Here is a 16,002-nt window from a genome sequence, read left to right on the forward strand (position 1 = left end):
GAAGTCCAGGTGTTAGGAGAAGGACAGAGAACTGACCCAACCTAGATGCGGGGTCAGGAAGGGACGTCAAGCTGACAGTTGAAGCCAAAGTAGGAGTTAGTTAAGTGAAACTCTGCAGGCAGAGTATGCCGCACCTACCCTGGAAGAGCACGCGAGATGGGCCACAGGGGTGTAGGGTCGGCTGAGTTTGCTGGAAGGCAAGGGAAGTGTGTTCAGGGAGGAGGCTGGGGATGGAAGTGGTGGCCAGTTTATGCTGTCTCTTGTACTTCATATTAAGGAGTTCGGGCTTTATCCTGAGAGCAGTGGTAACCAATGAAGAACTTTAAGCAAGGAAACGAAATAAACGAATCTGCATGTTGCATATAGTGTCTGTCTGCAGTGTGAGATAGCCCTTAAGGAGAAATGGGCAGTAAGAACAAAAGGGTAATATGTAGCTAGATTCCTAAAGGTCTACCCTTAACATTGTGAACAATTTAAATGAATATTTCATGAATGAATGAATGAATGAATTGATTAACCAGTCAGTCACTCAGTCAGCACAGAATCAAAAACAGGAGACTTGAGGTGGAGGATAAAGTTGTCTGTGTGCATGTGAGGGTCAGAGTGAATGTGTATTGGAACAGAGACTTGTCTACAACTCTTGAATCCCACCAGACAAATGATAATAGCTGACAATGGAGGGCGGTGTGACAGAGTGGAAACAGCTCCAATGCTGGGGTCAAAATACCCAGGTCTGAGCCCTAGTTTTGCCAGTTATCTCCACTTTGGAGATGCACCTCAATTTCTCTGACCCTCAGCTCACCCTATATTACACCTGCTCTTTATGTGCACCCACACGGCAGTATAAAATGGCAATGGCCAGCACCATCTATGTACATGTCTGTTTGCAGATGCTGTTTAGGAGCTGTGGTGGGACACGCTGCCCAGTGGTGCTTCTGAGTCATCCACTGTAAAAAGAAGCTAGTGCAACAACAAAACAACCAAGGGTAACGACATATTACCCTTTTGTTCCTCAGGGGAGAGGAAATTGAGAAACTCAGTAGCCAGTACTGTTCAAACTTTGGGCAGGTAACTCTCTAACGTGTCAGTTGGGCACCTGCAGAAGGGTTGGAATGAGGATGGGAAGAACCCCTCATCTGCTGCTGTCCCCAGGAAGGGGGATGGGGACAGAAATAGACAGAAGCAAATACACTTGAAGGCCGCAGGGGTCTGTGAGGTGGTTTGGAGAACACACACAGCCATTTAGGGACACAGTCTACGTGAGACCTCAGCTCCCCTAAGTTCATCGCTCTCTGTAAAGCTCTGCTAGGCCAAAATAATGATGACAATTCAAGACCTTAGAAAGGACAACTTGTGTGGGGTCCAAGCTAACAGGTCTTCTCACAACTGTGGCTGTGCTGACAGCCCAGCACAAGGTGACCTTATGGAAAGAGAGGGCAAAATGGGACTCGTGGCTGGAGGAGGTGAGGTGTACTGGGATCTGGTTGTTTGGAAGAGAGGAAGAGAAGCCTTCGTGACAGAGGGGGGTGGTACTGGGTCCGTGATGGTAGAGAAAAGCAGGATGCATGGATCCCAACACGCTAAACCGGACAAGAAAGGAAGACAAGAAGGGGCACGAGGTGAACAGGTCTGGGGGGAGGGGCTAGGGAACCCACTCAGCAGAAAGAGCAGCGTGCCGGGCAGCTTCAGGAAAACAGGCGGGCCTGGGCTCCTCGGCACCTTCAGGCCAAAGAGGAATAGTCAGACAGCGACTGCGCATGTGTGGCTTTTTTAAAGGTACTTTAGACACTTAAATGCTCCTCCTTTGATCATCATCCATACCACCCCCTCCTTCTCACCCAGCCCATGCACACATGCTTACACCTCTGACCATTCTAGTCCGGGCTTTGCTTTTCTTCTGCAGAGAAGTTTGCCAACCCGGCAGCAGCCGTGAACCAAGAAGAAAATCAGGAACTCAACAGCTTCCTTAAGGAATGTCATTTTCAGCTTGTGGCCTTGAGTCCCTTATTTGTAAATCATCTCCTGGCTATTTACTGAAGCAGTATAAAGACTCAGCTGTTTACTTTTACGAAGTAAAATCGACTGAATTAACTTTTGTTTCTATCATTGCAGTTAGCCCTCAGCAGTGGGGTCTAATCTATCCTCCATAAAAGCTCCAATCAATCAATCAATCAAACCAAAAAGGCCACTCCTAGTTTCTCCAGATGAGGGTGGCACTGGGTCCATGCAAATAGTATTGAAATCAAGTTGACTAAATTGATGCTTTCCAGTGATTACTCCCCAGGAGACCTCAGGTAGGGCCCACGGCCACAGGCATCTTATACGATCTCCACAGCTGTAATATCCAGGCATGGACATCTAAAGCAGCCATCAGAGTCCCCTTATCAGGACTGAAATCCATGAACCTTCTATGCTCTCAGATACTTCACCGTCCGCATTGTTGAATTGAGCCCTTTACTACAAATGGTTTTAGGCTCTGATGCAAGACAGGAATTTGAAGCATGCATTGGAGAATTCAAGGGTGTTAATTTCTGGTGCACACAAACATCAGCTTCACTCAACAAGCCAATAATCTTGCAAAGTAAAGAAAATATGCCAGAGAATGAAAGGCAGCATGGAATTCTTCCAGATTGCAAGCAAAGCAGTTCCATGATCCTGCTGCTCCTGACAAGTAATAAAATAGCTAGCTGCCTATTTACAGACCTTAAAAATGTTACAATAAATAAAGAAAAGAAATAAGATGGAAGGGGGGGTGCTTTCAGATCAAACACTCACTATTTTTTACATTCAAACATGTATATTTGACGACTTTAAACTCCCAGACATGTCCAAAGTTAACTTTAAATCTAACACATCTGATCATAAATGAAATACAGTCCCTGTTTCTGCTTTATAACTGGCAGGCGTCAAGTTTAAACCATTCCTACCTGGAAATATGGATGGTCTCTTTTTCGGGCGCCGCAGGTGAATAGGTTCCAGATTTTTAATGTTTCTTTGAAGTCTTCTTCTAATGTCATTTCCTATGAGTAGTTCAGGCGGCAGACTACTCCGTCTGGATGATTTATAGTCATTTTGGGATGAATTTAGTTTGTTCTTCGTTCTGGAATATAAATTGCTGTCATCAACTGCCATTGCAGGAGATACATGAGAGACTCTTATTAAACAAAAATCTGAAAAGCCAAACCCAGCGGCAGCCGCCGCCTTATCAACCCCACTTCAGATGTTCTCATGCTTTACCCTGCACTTGTTTGGGAAGCTTAGCGAGTTGATAGGCGTGGACTCGAACAGGTGTAGAATTACTAAGTAGCCCCTCCTTTCAACAGTTAATAGCACCAGGGGAGGAGAGATCCCAAGAAATCATTAGGTGCGCGAGGCCAGGGACTCTGAGCAGCTGCGGCCGGAGCTCCCCCTGCTCGTGCAGACGGTAATAAAAGCTGTGCAATGCTTGCTGCGTGCATTTCTGTTCATCGGTGCAATGCCAATTAGCACACACAACTTAATACTTAAGAACGAATACCTGTGCAAATTACAAGTCTAATTTTTCTTGCTATTTCCCCAACTCTCACAGAGTTCAGAAAGTTTTGGGGCAACATTTTTATGTTCCCTCATACCCTTTGGTTTCAAACGACATAATAGAACAAACATCCGTCTTTATTAGATTCCTTACTTGGCAGGCGGCCAGCTGGAAGTTGGCTGGAAGGAGATGAGAGACGGCTGGTGGTGATCAGGAAGGAAGCCGGGGTGGGGCGTGTCGGCAGGAGCGCCGGGAATGCAGCCCTGCTCCCCGCCGACCCCTTCCCTCCTGCGCTCTACCTGGCAGATGGCTCGCCTGCCAGGTCGGCTGCCTGGAGGCCAAGTCAGAGGTCTAGCAAACAAGCTTTGGCTACACAAGGGATGACGGCCTCCACTCAACAAATACAGAGTAAATGTCATCCTCGTGGGAGTCCGCCTGCTTTCCCCTGAAACGGGCAGCTGCTTTTGGGGTCTGAGAAACACTGGCATTTACTAGGATCCGGCCTGACCTGCCACATATTTTCTTTCTATCTCTTCCGGAGTTTGCGTTTTTGTGTCCTTGCCCCCTTCGCCCTTGCTCTGTTTGTGGGGAAATGTTCTGTGCTCTTTAACCGTCTTGGCAGAAATCAAAACCCTCATTCATCCCCTCCAGGCATGGCCCAGCGCTGAGGTCCCTGGGCCCCCACCCACAAACACTCACGCCCCTCTTCTGTTCTGTCTGGGTGCTGCATGGGTCAGAAGATCAGAACAGACCTGCCTTTTTTCTTCCCAATGCCTGGAATCAGTAGATACCTAACATAAAGTATTTGGGGTCATTGCAGAAATCCCTGTTTATTTTAGTTACCTGGAAGCCAGGCAAGTTTTATCATTTGTGAAAATTCAGGAGTTGCATCTCCTTAGTGAACTCAAGTGTAACAAAGGACACAGTTACACGCTAACAAAAGTTTCATTTTTAGTCTCCTCTTGCCTTTTCAGCAACAGGTCTTCAAACAACAACAGATTTTCTAAAGAGAAAAGCGTTTTTTTAATAAGTATATCCAGATCAGGGGTGCTCTTGTAGTCAAGCAAATATGATTATTTTCAAGCAATCCTATTTACATTTTAGGTATTATTTTGCTAATTATGAGAAACACCTACAGCATTCCCCTCACAGGACTTAGAACTACTTTGTCAAGTTGAAATGGGCCATAAACTTCAAAACAATGAGTGGCTTGTACAAAACTATGTTTAAAGCCCCATGAGACTGCTTGCATGTCCCTTAGCTTAGTGAAAATACATTTTTTTTTTGGTCTTGTAAAGAAATAAAAAGTCAAGAATTTTTTAAAGTTTGGGATAATGATTTACTAATAGAAAAAAAAAATCCATAACCCAAATCACTAGAATAATATTTAAGTTTCCTATCATAGAAGGGTAGAACCCTAGGGCACAAAATATTGAATGCTAACAAGGAGAAATACAGCTGTAGACAAGCAGAATATCAAGCTGTTTAGTGACCATTTCCTAATTCACAGTGTCAGCATGGGCCTAAATAAGAATGTATTAAGATAAAATGGGAATCTCTGAGCAAAGCTGTTATTATCACACACAGCGTGCACATAAATTTTGCCCTTGTCTTTTAAGAGGCTGGCTAGAAGCACAAAGTCCATATGAATCTAAAGTGCACTACAATAATAGCCATCATTTATTTCATGCTTAATACCCAGCCCGATTCTTTGCTAACCACGCCTTTGACATGCATTGTCTCATGGATTCTTCCTAATCACCATAATCACCGACACATGAGTGCACCGAAGCCCAGAGTCAAATGTCTAGGAATTGGGGGAGAGAAGATTTGAACATAGGTTTTACCTGACTTCAAATCTCCTGTTTCAGTTCGTGACTGAACTGAAAACTACACCACCATGCTACATTATTAAAGGTTATATGAAATCTAAAAGGAACTGAGAAGTCTTACTCTATTTGCCTAAAACAATTCTTGGGTTTATGCAGATTCCTACTGTATCAACCGTATGACTGAGGAATGGCCCAGCGGACATAACCAGGCCTGCAGCATGTAACTGAGTGTCTGGAGATCTCTAAGGTTCATGGAATGAAAGTGAGGAAAAGCAGGTAATAATAAAGTATCCATGTTGGAGCTTTTCCTATTAAAATGCACTTACGGTAATGTTTTCCTGAGGTTTAAATTATAATTAGAAAAAAAAAACCTACCTTATTGTAAAGATACCCCTAATATCCTGATCCTCAAACAATTAAATGACATAAAGATACTCAAATATTCCTGATATGCTCAAATCAATCCCTCTCCTGCCCAAATCATTCACGCCTCATAAAGAATATAAACAGATGTGAATCTAGCTCACTTAATGTGTTTCCTTATAGAGAAAAGTGGGGACGACTTGATTTGATATTGTTAAAGTTTTAGGGCAATGAAAGCAAAGGGCAATATTTATTTAAAAGCAGTAGTATTAATCTGTGAACATGAAAAAAATTAAACCTTCCTTTCAAAATATTTAAATTGGCTGACCACATGAATGATTATTCACCACAGAAAATTTACCTTGGTTTGGTCTAAATGAGACTATTCATAGATTATAATGTTAAGTCTACCCTTCTCTCCTCATAGTATTGGCTGAAAATGGAATTTCATTTCTTTCCAGGTGGTGAAAAGAATGATGATATTGGGCTTTGAGCTAAAAGGAATCTCAAAACTTAGAGCATAACTAGGTAGTTTTAAATATATAATTGGACATTTTCTATTCCTCTACTTTTTAATAACCATTATATTTTAAAGGACTCCCTTCTCCTAAAAATCCAATATATTCATCTCTTTTGAATTATTCTAATTTCTTATCCTTCAAGAACTTGTATATTTTATATTAAATGATGTTACCATCTCATGAACATTTATTCTGTCTGGTAATAAAGCATTATTTTCATTCTTTTAAAATGTTCCGTGAAAGACATTTCCTCACTTGGAAGGCATGGTTCCTTGTGAATTTTAGTAGTTTTTAAATTACATTACGGAATTATTTTGCTTTTTGTGAGAAAGCTGCAAGTTTAGAACTGTACAATTTTATAGCTGTCACCATCCTTCTCATTATTACCTTCTAAGAAATGTTCCAACCCGAAGATTGAAGGCCTCTCGGATTCACCAAATTAGGTTTCACATCTCAACTGGATCTGCTGCACTGTTAATATCCCGCAAATATTTTTACTTTCGAACTCTTTACTCAGTGTTTAAACTGAAAGAACGCATTATTTAGCAGGTCTGACCCCAAGAAAAAATAACTGTGCAGAATGTCAGAATGAGGGACATCACGAAGGCAAACAGCTCCATTGAGGCATCTCTCCAGGAGGTCACCAGCCACCGCTACTGTCAACACGTGTTTGCGCGGTGTTGGCAGCCACTGTGATCGGTACGGTGTGATTACGGCGAGGACATCTTTTCTCGGTTCCTAAAAATACAGTGAAGATGTTCAGTACTTACCTCGTTGGCTCGCAATGGCAATTACCGCTAATGACCAGCCTCTCCCTCTTAAAATTCTCTGTTCCCCTGCCTTCCATGACACTGTGAGCTCTTGTTTTTCCTCCTATGTCTCAGCTCCTTTCTGCTCAGATTCCTCAGGGGATCAATAAAAATCTATTTTCCTCTCTCCTTCCCTCGCTCCTTCCCTTTGGCAGGCCCATCTATTGAGTATCTGCCATGTGTCTGGGACCACGCGCAGTCCAAGGTTTCTGCTCTTGAGAACCTCTTATCCTAGGAAGGGAGCAGACCTGTAACAAAATAGTCACTGCAACGCAGAGTGACCACTCTGTGCAGACGTAACACAAAGAAGCCACTGGGGCAACTCTTCTCAGTGGACGGGGGACACGGAGGGAAGGGCTCTCAGAGAAGCAGTGAGTTTGCACGGCAGATGGGGGGAACCTGAGCAGATGCACCTAGATGTGATGCAACACCAAATGCCCACCAATGGGCAAGGACCGCAGTCCCATCCCCACAGCAGGGCATCACAGCACACGAAGTACATGCATTGGAAAACAAGATCAGGCAATCCTAGAAAATAGGGGACTGAAGGGAAAACCGAAAGTTGGCATCATCAAATATTTTTTAAACACCACCTCAAAAGAGACATATGAAAGCCACCCACTTAAAAAAATCTGGGCTTAAAAACTGGCTCCAACCTTTTCAGACGACTTGGTAATTCCTAACAAAATTTTGAGAAATTAGGCTCCAGTAAGTAACCCTTCTTCTGAATCATCTTAATTTATTCCAGAATCTGTGATACAGGGATTTGCGGAAGCAGGCTCTTACACAAGTTTTTAAGGTCATGCAGACTGTACCTTTTTTTAAAAAAGCTTTAGAACCAGTTCTTACGGGCTTGAAATCCAACTTCATTTACACTTGCATTCCTCTTAGTTCAATTTTGCAAGTCTCAGCAAAATGCCCTTGTAACTGCCTGGCCTCTTCTCAAATGAAGGTAGGGCTTAGGGGCACATTTTTCTGGGCTTGCTGTGGAGCTCTATGGTGAGAGGGTACAACAAAAACAGATTTCCCTCTCTGTGCTACTGCCGGACACAACCGCATGGTCTGTGGGAGGAAGGGCTGACAGTCTTCCCTCTTCTGGTTAAGGGATTGAACTGAAACTCACTTTCATAAAAGAACTGAAGCTTTTGAAATGTGTTGTCTGAGTGCTAGACACTGTAACCTCAGAAATGTGGTTGCTAAAACCAGGTTGGCACATGACTGCTCTGAGCTGGCAGGAGCGGGAGGGGCACAGTTCGGTCATTCTCACCCATGATTGCAACTTTTATCAACGTGCCAATGACATGGAAGCCCAAATCCCACCCCAAACTACTCCGTAGATTCTAGATCTGTTTATTCAAGGGCATATCAAATACTTCCTAGTGAGAACTCAGCATGTACAAAACTCACCCCTCCAAACCTGCAGCTCCTGAGCTTCTGAATTTCTTATCCAACTGAAATGGCAGCGCCACTTACCCAGTGACTCGAGCTAATCAACCCTGGATTTACTGTGTCCAGATGATGTTGTGTGTGCCCTTAACATCTTTCCACATGTGCTCTTCTGCATCTCTGCTTCACTTGGTAACATTCATTATCTCTCTCCGGAGCTACTGCATTAGACTCCCAACAGGTCTGGCCACCTCTGGTCTTGGTTCCTCAAGCATTCCACCTTTGACATGGCATCCTGACCCTTCATATCTTAGCAAATTACCTCTGGTTAGCCTATTTCCCTCTTCAAAATGCTATTGAGAATTGGATTTAAAAAACTGTGTCATGCTGACCTGACCAGGGATTCATATGGTGAGTTCTGACCTTGATACAAACACCAACTTCTATTAATGCAACACAAGATTACTGTAGTTTTTATTGCAGCCATATGTCCTTACTGTCTGATGGTTTGACACACACACATTAAGAAATAATGCCCACCTATGAAAATGGCTAACATTTGAAAAGATTCACCATACCAAGTATTGGAAAGAATTTCCATACACCATTGGTAGGAATGTAAAATCGTAAAATCCTTTTGGGAAAAGTTTGGCAATTTATGAAAAACCTACACATAAACATGTCATATGATCCAGCCACTCCACTCCTAGGTCCTCACCCATGAGCAGTGAAGACATATGTTCCTAGAAGAAGGTGTACATTCATGATCATAGCAGTTTTACTTACCATAGGCAAATGCCAGAAACAAAATGTTGATCAACAAGTAGATGGATAAACTGTAGTACATCTATACAACAGAATACTATTTATCAATTAGAAGATGATCATTGATGCATGCTACACCATGGGTGAATCTCAAACTAATTATGCCAAGTGAAAGAAGCCAGATGAGAAAGCATGCACACTGTATGACTTCATTTATATAAAATTCTAGAAAATCTAAACTAATCTACAGTGACAGAGAGCAGATTGGTGGTTGCCTGGTAATAGGGTTGGAGGGATGGGGCAGTTACCAAGGAACACAATGAAATGGTGCATGTTGATGGATTCACGGGTATATACATGTCAAAATGAATCAAATCATTTACAATAAATATGACTAATTTATTATATGTTAATTGAAACTCAATAAAACTTTTTTTTTAAGACAATGTTACACCTTTCTTCATTGCATCGGATCAGGATTCAGAAATGTTCTGGACTTTAGCTAATAAAATTAATAAATACAAGGGACAACAATTCTTCTGATTCTGTCTGCATCAAGAGTGAGTGAAAAATACACCCAAAGATTATGGTAGTCTTTTTCACTTAAGACAAGACTTTCCTTCTTCTGATTTTTGTCTTTAGTTTTTAACTTATAAAATTCCAAGAATGTCTACATTGACATGCCCAGGTAACACATTCACTGTCACAGTGAGATGTCCAGGGAAAGTGGGCGAGAAATACTGCAGAATGAATGAGGGAGTAAATTAGTAAAAAGCTGCAATGAAATAAAGAAGGCATTTCTTAAGAGCAGGTTTCCTCACAAGCTACTCAGAAAAATTGTGAAATCTTTTAGGCCAAAGAACCTCAAGGTCAGGATAAACATCGGTGACCTTGGGTGGGGCACGTGCAGCCTTGCTTGACAGCAAAGGACTGGACAAGATGCAGCGAGTCTGAAGATTCTTCCTACAGTTTCTGACACCGCCGTTCTTCAGACTATCCTTTTTGAACCTTCCAGATGTGAGTGGCAGCATGAATATCTTCAGTGGCTTTGAAGCTGGATCTAATGCTGCACTGATGTGGGGTGACAGCACACATCTAAGGACAAGTATCTGAAATATTCTAGCCATTTTATACACTGAGCCGGCTCTGTGCTGTGCAGATGCAGGGGTAGTCAATGGAAAAACTTTACAACCTAGCTTTACGTGATCAGCATTTTTTTATATCTTACTAATGGGCACGAGGGTAAAAATAAAGTTCCTCAGAAAGTGATATTAGCAAACAAAATACCTATAAGAGTACAGATTTAAATATGACCATTGAAAGACTGATTTAATGAACAGAGGGTTCTGTACACCAAAGTAATGTCTGCTGAAATTCATTTAGAACATCTAAAAATATGTGCCATGTTCTAGGCCATGAAATGAATCTCAAAATACGAATTTGTCTCCTGTTGTCATATTGCTGAGACATTCTCTTATCACTACCCAATAACCCTGGAAATCAATATAAAATAACAGCAAAAACACTTCCTCCTGATCTAATGCGACCATAGTTTATGTGCTGTGAATCTCCCCGCTTGGCGCGCTTTTCTTGTGCAGTGTCTCGTTCCCCTCATGACTGTGGTCCTGTCATTATCTCCATTGTACAGAGGAGGCCACATTAAGGGGGGCCAAGAAACCGCATCAAGGAACTGATTATGATCAAGCCTGTTCTTCCTTTAACACCCAAATCTATAAAATACAGGCTTCCCAAACACTTCCAGGCTGTTTTTGTTTCTGCCTCCCGTCTCCCTGGTTCCTTATCCTTGTCTATGCACCATCTCCTCTGCCCACTCTCATTGCTGGCCCATTTTCCATGACCTGTAAAAAGCAACTGAGTCAGATAAGGAATTTCAAAAGGAGTCCTTCCAATACTTCCATGCTCAGGTGTTGAAAGCAGCCATCATTTTCCTTCCTTCGCCCAGGAATTAAATTCTAGCTCAGGATTCTGAATGCCTATGTTTTAAACAAATTTTAGAATGCACCATGTTTGCTTATTCACCGTTGACTCCTAGTGAGCTTCAAGGGAACTTTATCAAAGCTTGGAACTATCTTCACCTATAAGGGGCGGTTCTTAACATTCCACTTAATTTTCAATTCTCCTGGGTTCCCCTATTATCTCAGAAAGATCTATCTATTCTTTATTTTTGTCATTTTTCAGGTAAAAAGATGATTTATTTTTTATCATATTCTAGAAGCTGGGAAAAGTCCAAGTATCGAGACACTAAACTTCATATACATGAAGCCAACATCCTTCTACCCCTCAAAATATAACTATAAATCCATATTAATATCATTCATCATAAGTTAATCCATAAATTTATTCATCATAAATTGATATTTTAAAGACAGGATCTTAAGAAGCAGATCGATTTTTGATTTGTTGCACCAAATTCATGGTTCTTATTGGTTTTATTAATCCTATTAGTAATTATAATTTAAAGGGAGGCAGCTATTTTCATAGTAGTTAGATCACAAAAAGAATTCCCTTATAGATTATTTTCACTGTTTTTAAAATTCTCTCTTTTGATTACAAAGGAAATACATGTTTGTTGCAGAATATTTGGAAAGCACAAAAAATAAACAAAAGGAAGCGGAACACATGTAATAACCTCACCAATCAAGAAACCACTGGCAACATCTGGGCACATTTGGAGCAGGTTCCAGGCTTTGTCCTGCCGTTTACCAGCCAGCCAGCCAGGCTCCCTTTCAGAGCCTCCCCCAGCCCACTGAATGAATTCCTCCAGTGAACGTACCATATGGCTGGGAGGGGGCTGGTGGAGTATTTCTGGAGCCGCTTCATTAAGGGAGATCAATGAGTGAGGCTCTCCTGGTGTAAGAAAGTGGGTGGCGGTGGACCCTATGAAAATCCGGGGCAGACATCTCTCTTCTAAAGGTGGTGACTTCCCAAGACGCAGTGCATGGCTTGTGGAGGACAACCAGGGGTGCCTCATCCTCTCATTTTTCAAGAGAAGCTTGAAACCCGATATTGATGCAGAAATACCCTGATTAGTAAATGTTGGCTTCAGGTTTTTAAAAACACCATATAGGACAAAGAAGCCAAAATCATGCACCAGTTGTGAGGCCTCTGGTTTAACTCTCTTTCCGGAGCCACAGGGTCGGGTTTTCACAGAACTCGTGTCAGTTAACCCGTCGTTTTCAAACAGCAGATCTGTGAAAGTCCTAGTGACAAGGGTGTGCCCAGGTGAGAAACTTCGGGAAATTCTGCAAACAGTTGCCCGCTCTTGGAGATTAACCACCCAAGGGACCCTGTTGAAGGCTCTTGAATCTTGCAGCAACAAACCAGTCCTACCTAACTTTGCTTAACCGATATTTTCCAAATTTAGTTGAATACAGAACTTTCTCTCCCCTTTATTCTGTGTAACAACTATTAGGATCCTTGAGCCCTGATGTTCTGCAGAACAAAGTTTTGGAAGTGCTTATTAACACAAAGCCACCTGTTGATGGCAACTTCGGGTGTTGTGACAGGGCATGCACCATAGGGGAACCCAGACCAAGCTTATGATGTGCCTTAAAGTCCTGCACGTGGCCTTCCCAGTTCCACAAGCAGGACAGGCTTCAGTGCTTTGTGATCAATACAAAGTCAACTACTTTTTACCTGTGCTGAAGAGGACAGACTAGAGTAATTGCAAATTACCTGCAATTGACTGCAAAAAATTGCAAAAAAAAGTACATGCAAATAATTTGCATCAGGTTCAAGACTCCAACACAAACCAAATGAATTGTCTTTATAAAAGTTATACAGGCAACTAAAGAAATGAGTTTTGACTCTTCTATCACATACCAACTGTGGTGTGAAGTCAAAATACAACCTATATTTTCTTACAGATGGTCTTCAAAGTGGAAAGAAACTGACAAAGTCAACCATGGGCTCATTAAATTGGTAATTACTCTGTTATATGCAAACCTGTATTTTTCTGGTTGCTGAACAAGTTTCTCCACAAGGGCTCAGCTATCACCCCACCTTTATGAAATGCTATCCTATTAGGGAGCTCCATTTTTTCCCATCTATGACTGCTTGTGCTTTCGTTTTGGTCATCACAGAGATGTAGAAATTTGATGTATCGTTTCATAAAAAAGTTATTTTGTGGTTTTTCCATTTTGCCACAATAATTCTTCTGAAATCCTCAAAAGATGACCATTACCTCAGCTTGAGCCTTCCTATGTCTTATTTTTGTCAGGCCTTTATTTTTTTACTTACTATTGATCTGAAAGGCCAGGTATTTACTGGGGTTTTTCTAATCCCACTTTTCAACAGTGAGAGATATCTCTTAGGGAGTTAACAGTAAAGAAACCTTTAAGAAATCTAGAAAATCTTAGAATTTTGGAAAACCTAGCATGGAACTCTCAGTGTAATTCAGACTTGAAAATATAAAATATTTACCAATTGTTACAAATATGTACTCTCCTGCCACTCCAGGAGAGGAATTGTAAGAAATAAAATTATTTAAATCACTTGATAGAAGAGTTCCCTGTATTTGTCATTTTGGAAAGTAATATGTATCATATACAGATAAACATCTGAAGCTTCTTTTCCCTAGAAAACATCTACAATCCAACTTCCACTTTGAAACATCAAAATGACTTTAGTGAATGCCCAGATCTAAAAATAAGCAGTGTTCTGTACAGTTTCATACTTACTAGGGGGAAAAGAAGCGCTGAGCAAACACATTAAAACACGTATTGTTTGGGGGAGTGGGGTGAGAATGTGTTAATGGTGACTTTATTCAATGCTGAGGATGTGAGAGGTTCTCTTGTAAGCTCTGGTGAACATTCTTTCTCCCCAAACCAAACAAGTTAGTTATTTGAATCTTCTTCCCATATCCTGTAGCTGTCAAACACTCTTCCTGGACATGGATTCGAAGCTGTCATTTTCTCATGCACTGCTCTTTTTTTGGATGAGGTGTGTGGTTTTTGGATAATGTTGTTTTGTCTACATTCCTAGCAAACTACTCTTCTGATGCAGGGTTTCACTGAATATTATTATTTCACTAATCTGTTCCCAGGGAAGGGAACAGGATGTACACACATGTGCATATGTTTTTGTATGTCTGAAGGTATGTCTGGGTTTTGGGGACAGGTGCTTTTAATTGAGGGATAAAACTTTAAGCCATGCTTTGTATTCTCATTTCAAATATTGGCTGTGTGTTCTTCAGATACATTTAATTCTCAGATCTATGTGACCGCCTCAGATTTGGGTTCACATATCCACCTACCTGATGGCTATTTCCACCTGGATATTAGGAACACCCAAACTCACCCCATCCAGAACCCAAATCACCATGATCTCTAAATCACTACCCAGCCTGCGTTTTCCTGACAGCTCCAGATTCTAACTTGGGCATCAATGAACGAAGGCATTCTCTCTTCTCACCACCACAACATGCACTGCTCCCCAAGGGCTGCTAATTTTTGCTCCCCTTGAACTCATCCCTTCCTCTATTCTTGCCACCCTTGTCCTAACACAGGTCTCCATTAACTCTTGCCTCGATTCCGCAGTAGCTTTTTCTCTGACTATTGCTCTGCTCCGCAAACATATCCTAAGTGGGGGTGCCGAGTGGCTCCGTCTAAAGGGCCACTTGTGAGGTCGTCGTTCAGTTTAAATTGTTTTCATGCCCCCCTACAGCCTGCAGGTAGAAAGGCAATGACAGCTCCACTTCAGCGCCTTAGCAAGACCGAGTGTTTCCTCCGTGGCCTGTGCCGGTTTGCATCTTCACTCTCACGTCTCACAATTACCTTCTTTGCACTGCCTGCTTAGCAACACTCAACATGCCCCTCTGCAGCCATTTCTCGGTTGTGCCTGAGCCCAGGTTGCCACCTCCTCTTGGAGCCCTTCACCCTCTCCTCCCCACGCCCCTCCCCCAAGACTCCCTCCCCTCCTTCTCTGCATGGCCCTGCCCCCAGCCCTGCCCCAATTCCCCAGGCTCCATGAGGACACCATTTCTGGCTTGCAACAGCTGAGTCAGTTGCCCCTTTGTGCTCCTACCTGACCCTGCACAACCATCTACCACTGCCTTTGCTATAGTTTTAATATTATCTGCTTATTATCAGTCTCCCTTGCTGGAATATATCTCACTTCTTACTCATCTTTTATATCCCCAGCGCCTGGCATACAGTAAGTGCTCAGGAAATGTTTGCTGGGCTGTGTACTGGGCGCCCATCCTCCTGACTTACTGGGCCGCCTCTGCCTTGTCCTGGACACATGCATCTCTACACCCGGCCGGGCTCTGGGGCTGGGGGCAGGGAAGCCAGGTGGACACCAGAAGTGTGTCTTCTGAGAACTTGCAACTTCTAAAGGCAACTTGGGGCTGTGAGAGTGGCATTTTTAACACTTAGAAGAACACAAACACCTAGCTAAGTGACGTCAGCAGGAGAAAGGAAGTTAGAAAAAGAAAAATAAGAAGAGTTCGAGACAAACAAATATTTAGGTAAGAGGCTGATATGGAAGGAGAAAGCCTGAACACATGACTCTAACCTTAGAAGGTGGATTTTCCTGATTCCCACGTTTGGCTCAGACATGACTCTCAGCTGCTTTGGTTAAGTTCAGGATTAGTGAGTGCAAAAAATAGTAACGAGAAAGCCACTTTGTTTTAGTTATATAAAAAGAGACGGTGAAGAGAAGAGAATTCTAGTGCTGTCCCTGTTAATGACATTTCTTGATTCTAAATGATACGCAGTGGATTTGGGCACTGCTGACAGCCCATCAGGGAGGCCCCCGAGGGAAGAGGCAGGGGCAGGCGGATTGGACTGCGG

At 42.4% G+C, this 16,002-nt stretch overlaps 1 protein-coding gene across 4 annotated transcripts in view; it reads right to left on the minus strand.

Moving 5' to 3' along the window:
* Positions 1-16,002, minus strand: part of FRY (FRY microtubule binding protein) — a 387,367-nt gene that overhangs the window by 303,843 nt on the left and 67,522 nt on the right. For 2 of the 4 annotated variants that reach the window (XM_036905022.2, XM_057489808.1), the window contains exon 1: positions 2,928-3,260. In XM_036905022.2, the coding sequence (XP_036760917.2) occupies positions 2,928-3,132 (205 nt within the window). In that variant the 5' untranslated portion in view covers positions 3,133-3,260. Of the gene's footprint in view, positions 1-2,927; positions 3,261-16,002 lie in introns of those variants that run through there. The other 2 variants (XM_057489806.1, XM_057489778.1) reach the window with 2 other exon arrangements.

This window comes from Manis pentadactyla, chromosome 2 (genome assembly GCF_030020395.1).
Source record: "Manis pentadactyla isolate mManPen7 chromosome 2, mManPen7.hap1, whole genome shotgun sequence".
Classification (NCBI taxonomy): domain Eukaryota; kingdom Metazoa; phylum Chordata; class Mammalia; order Pholidota; family Manidae; genus Manis; species Manis pentadactyla.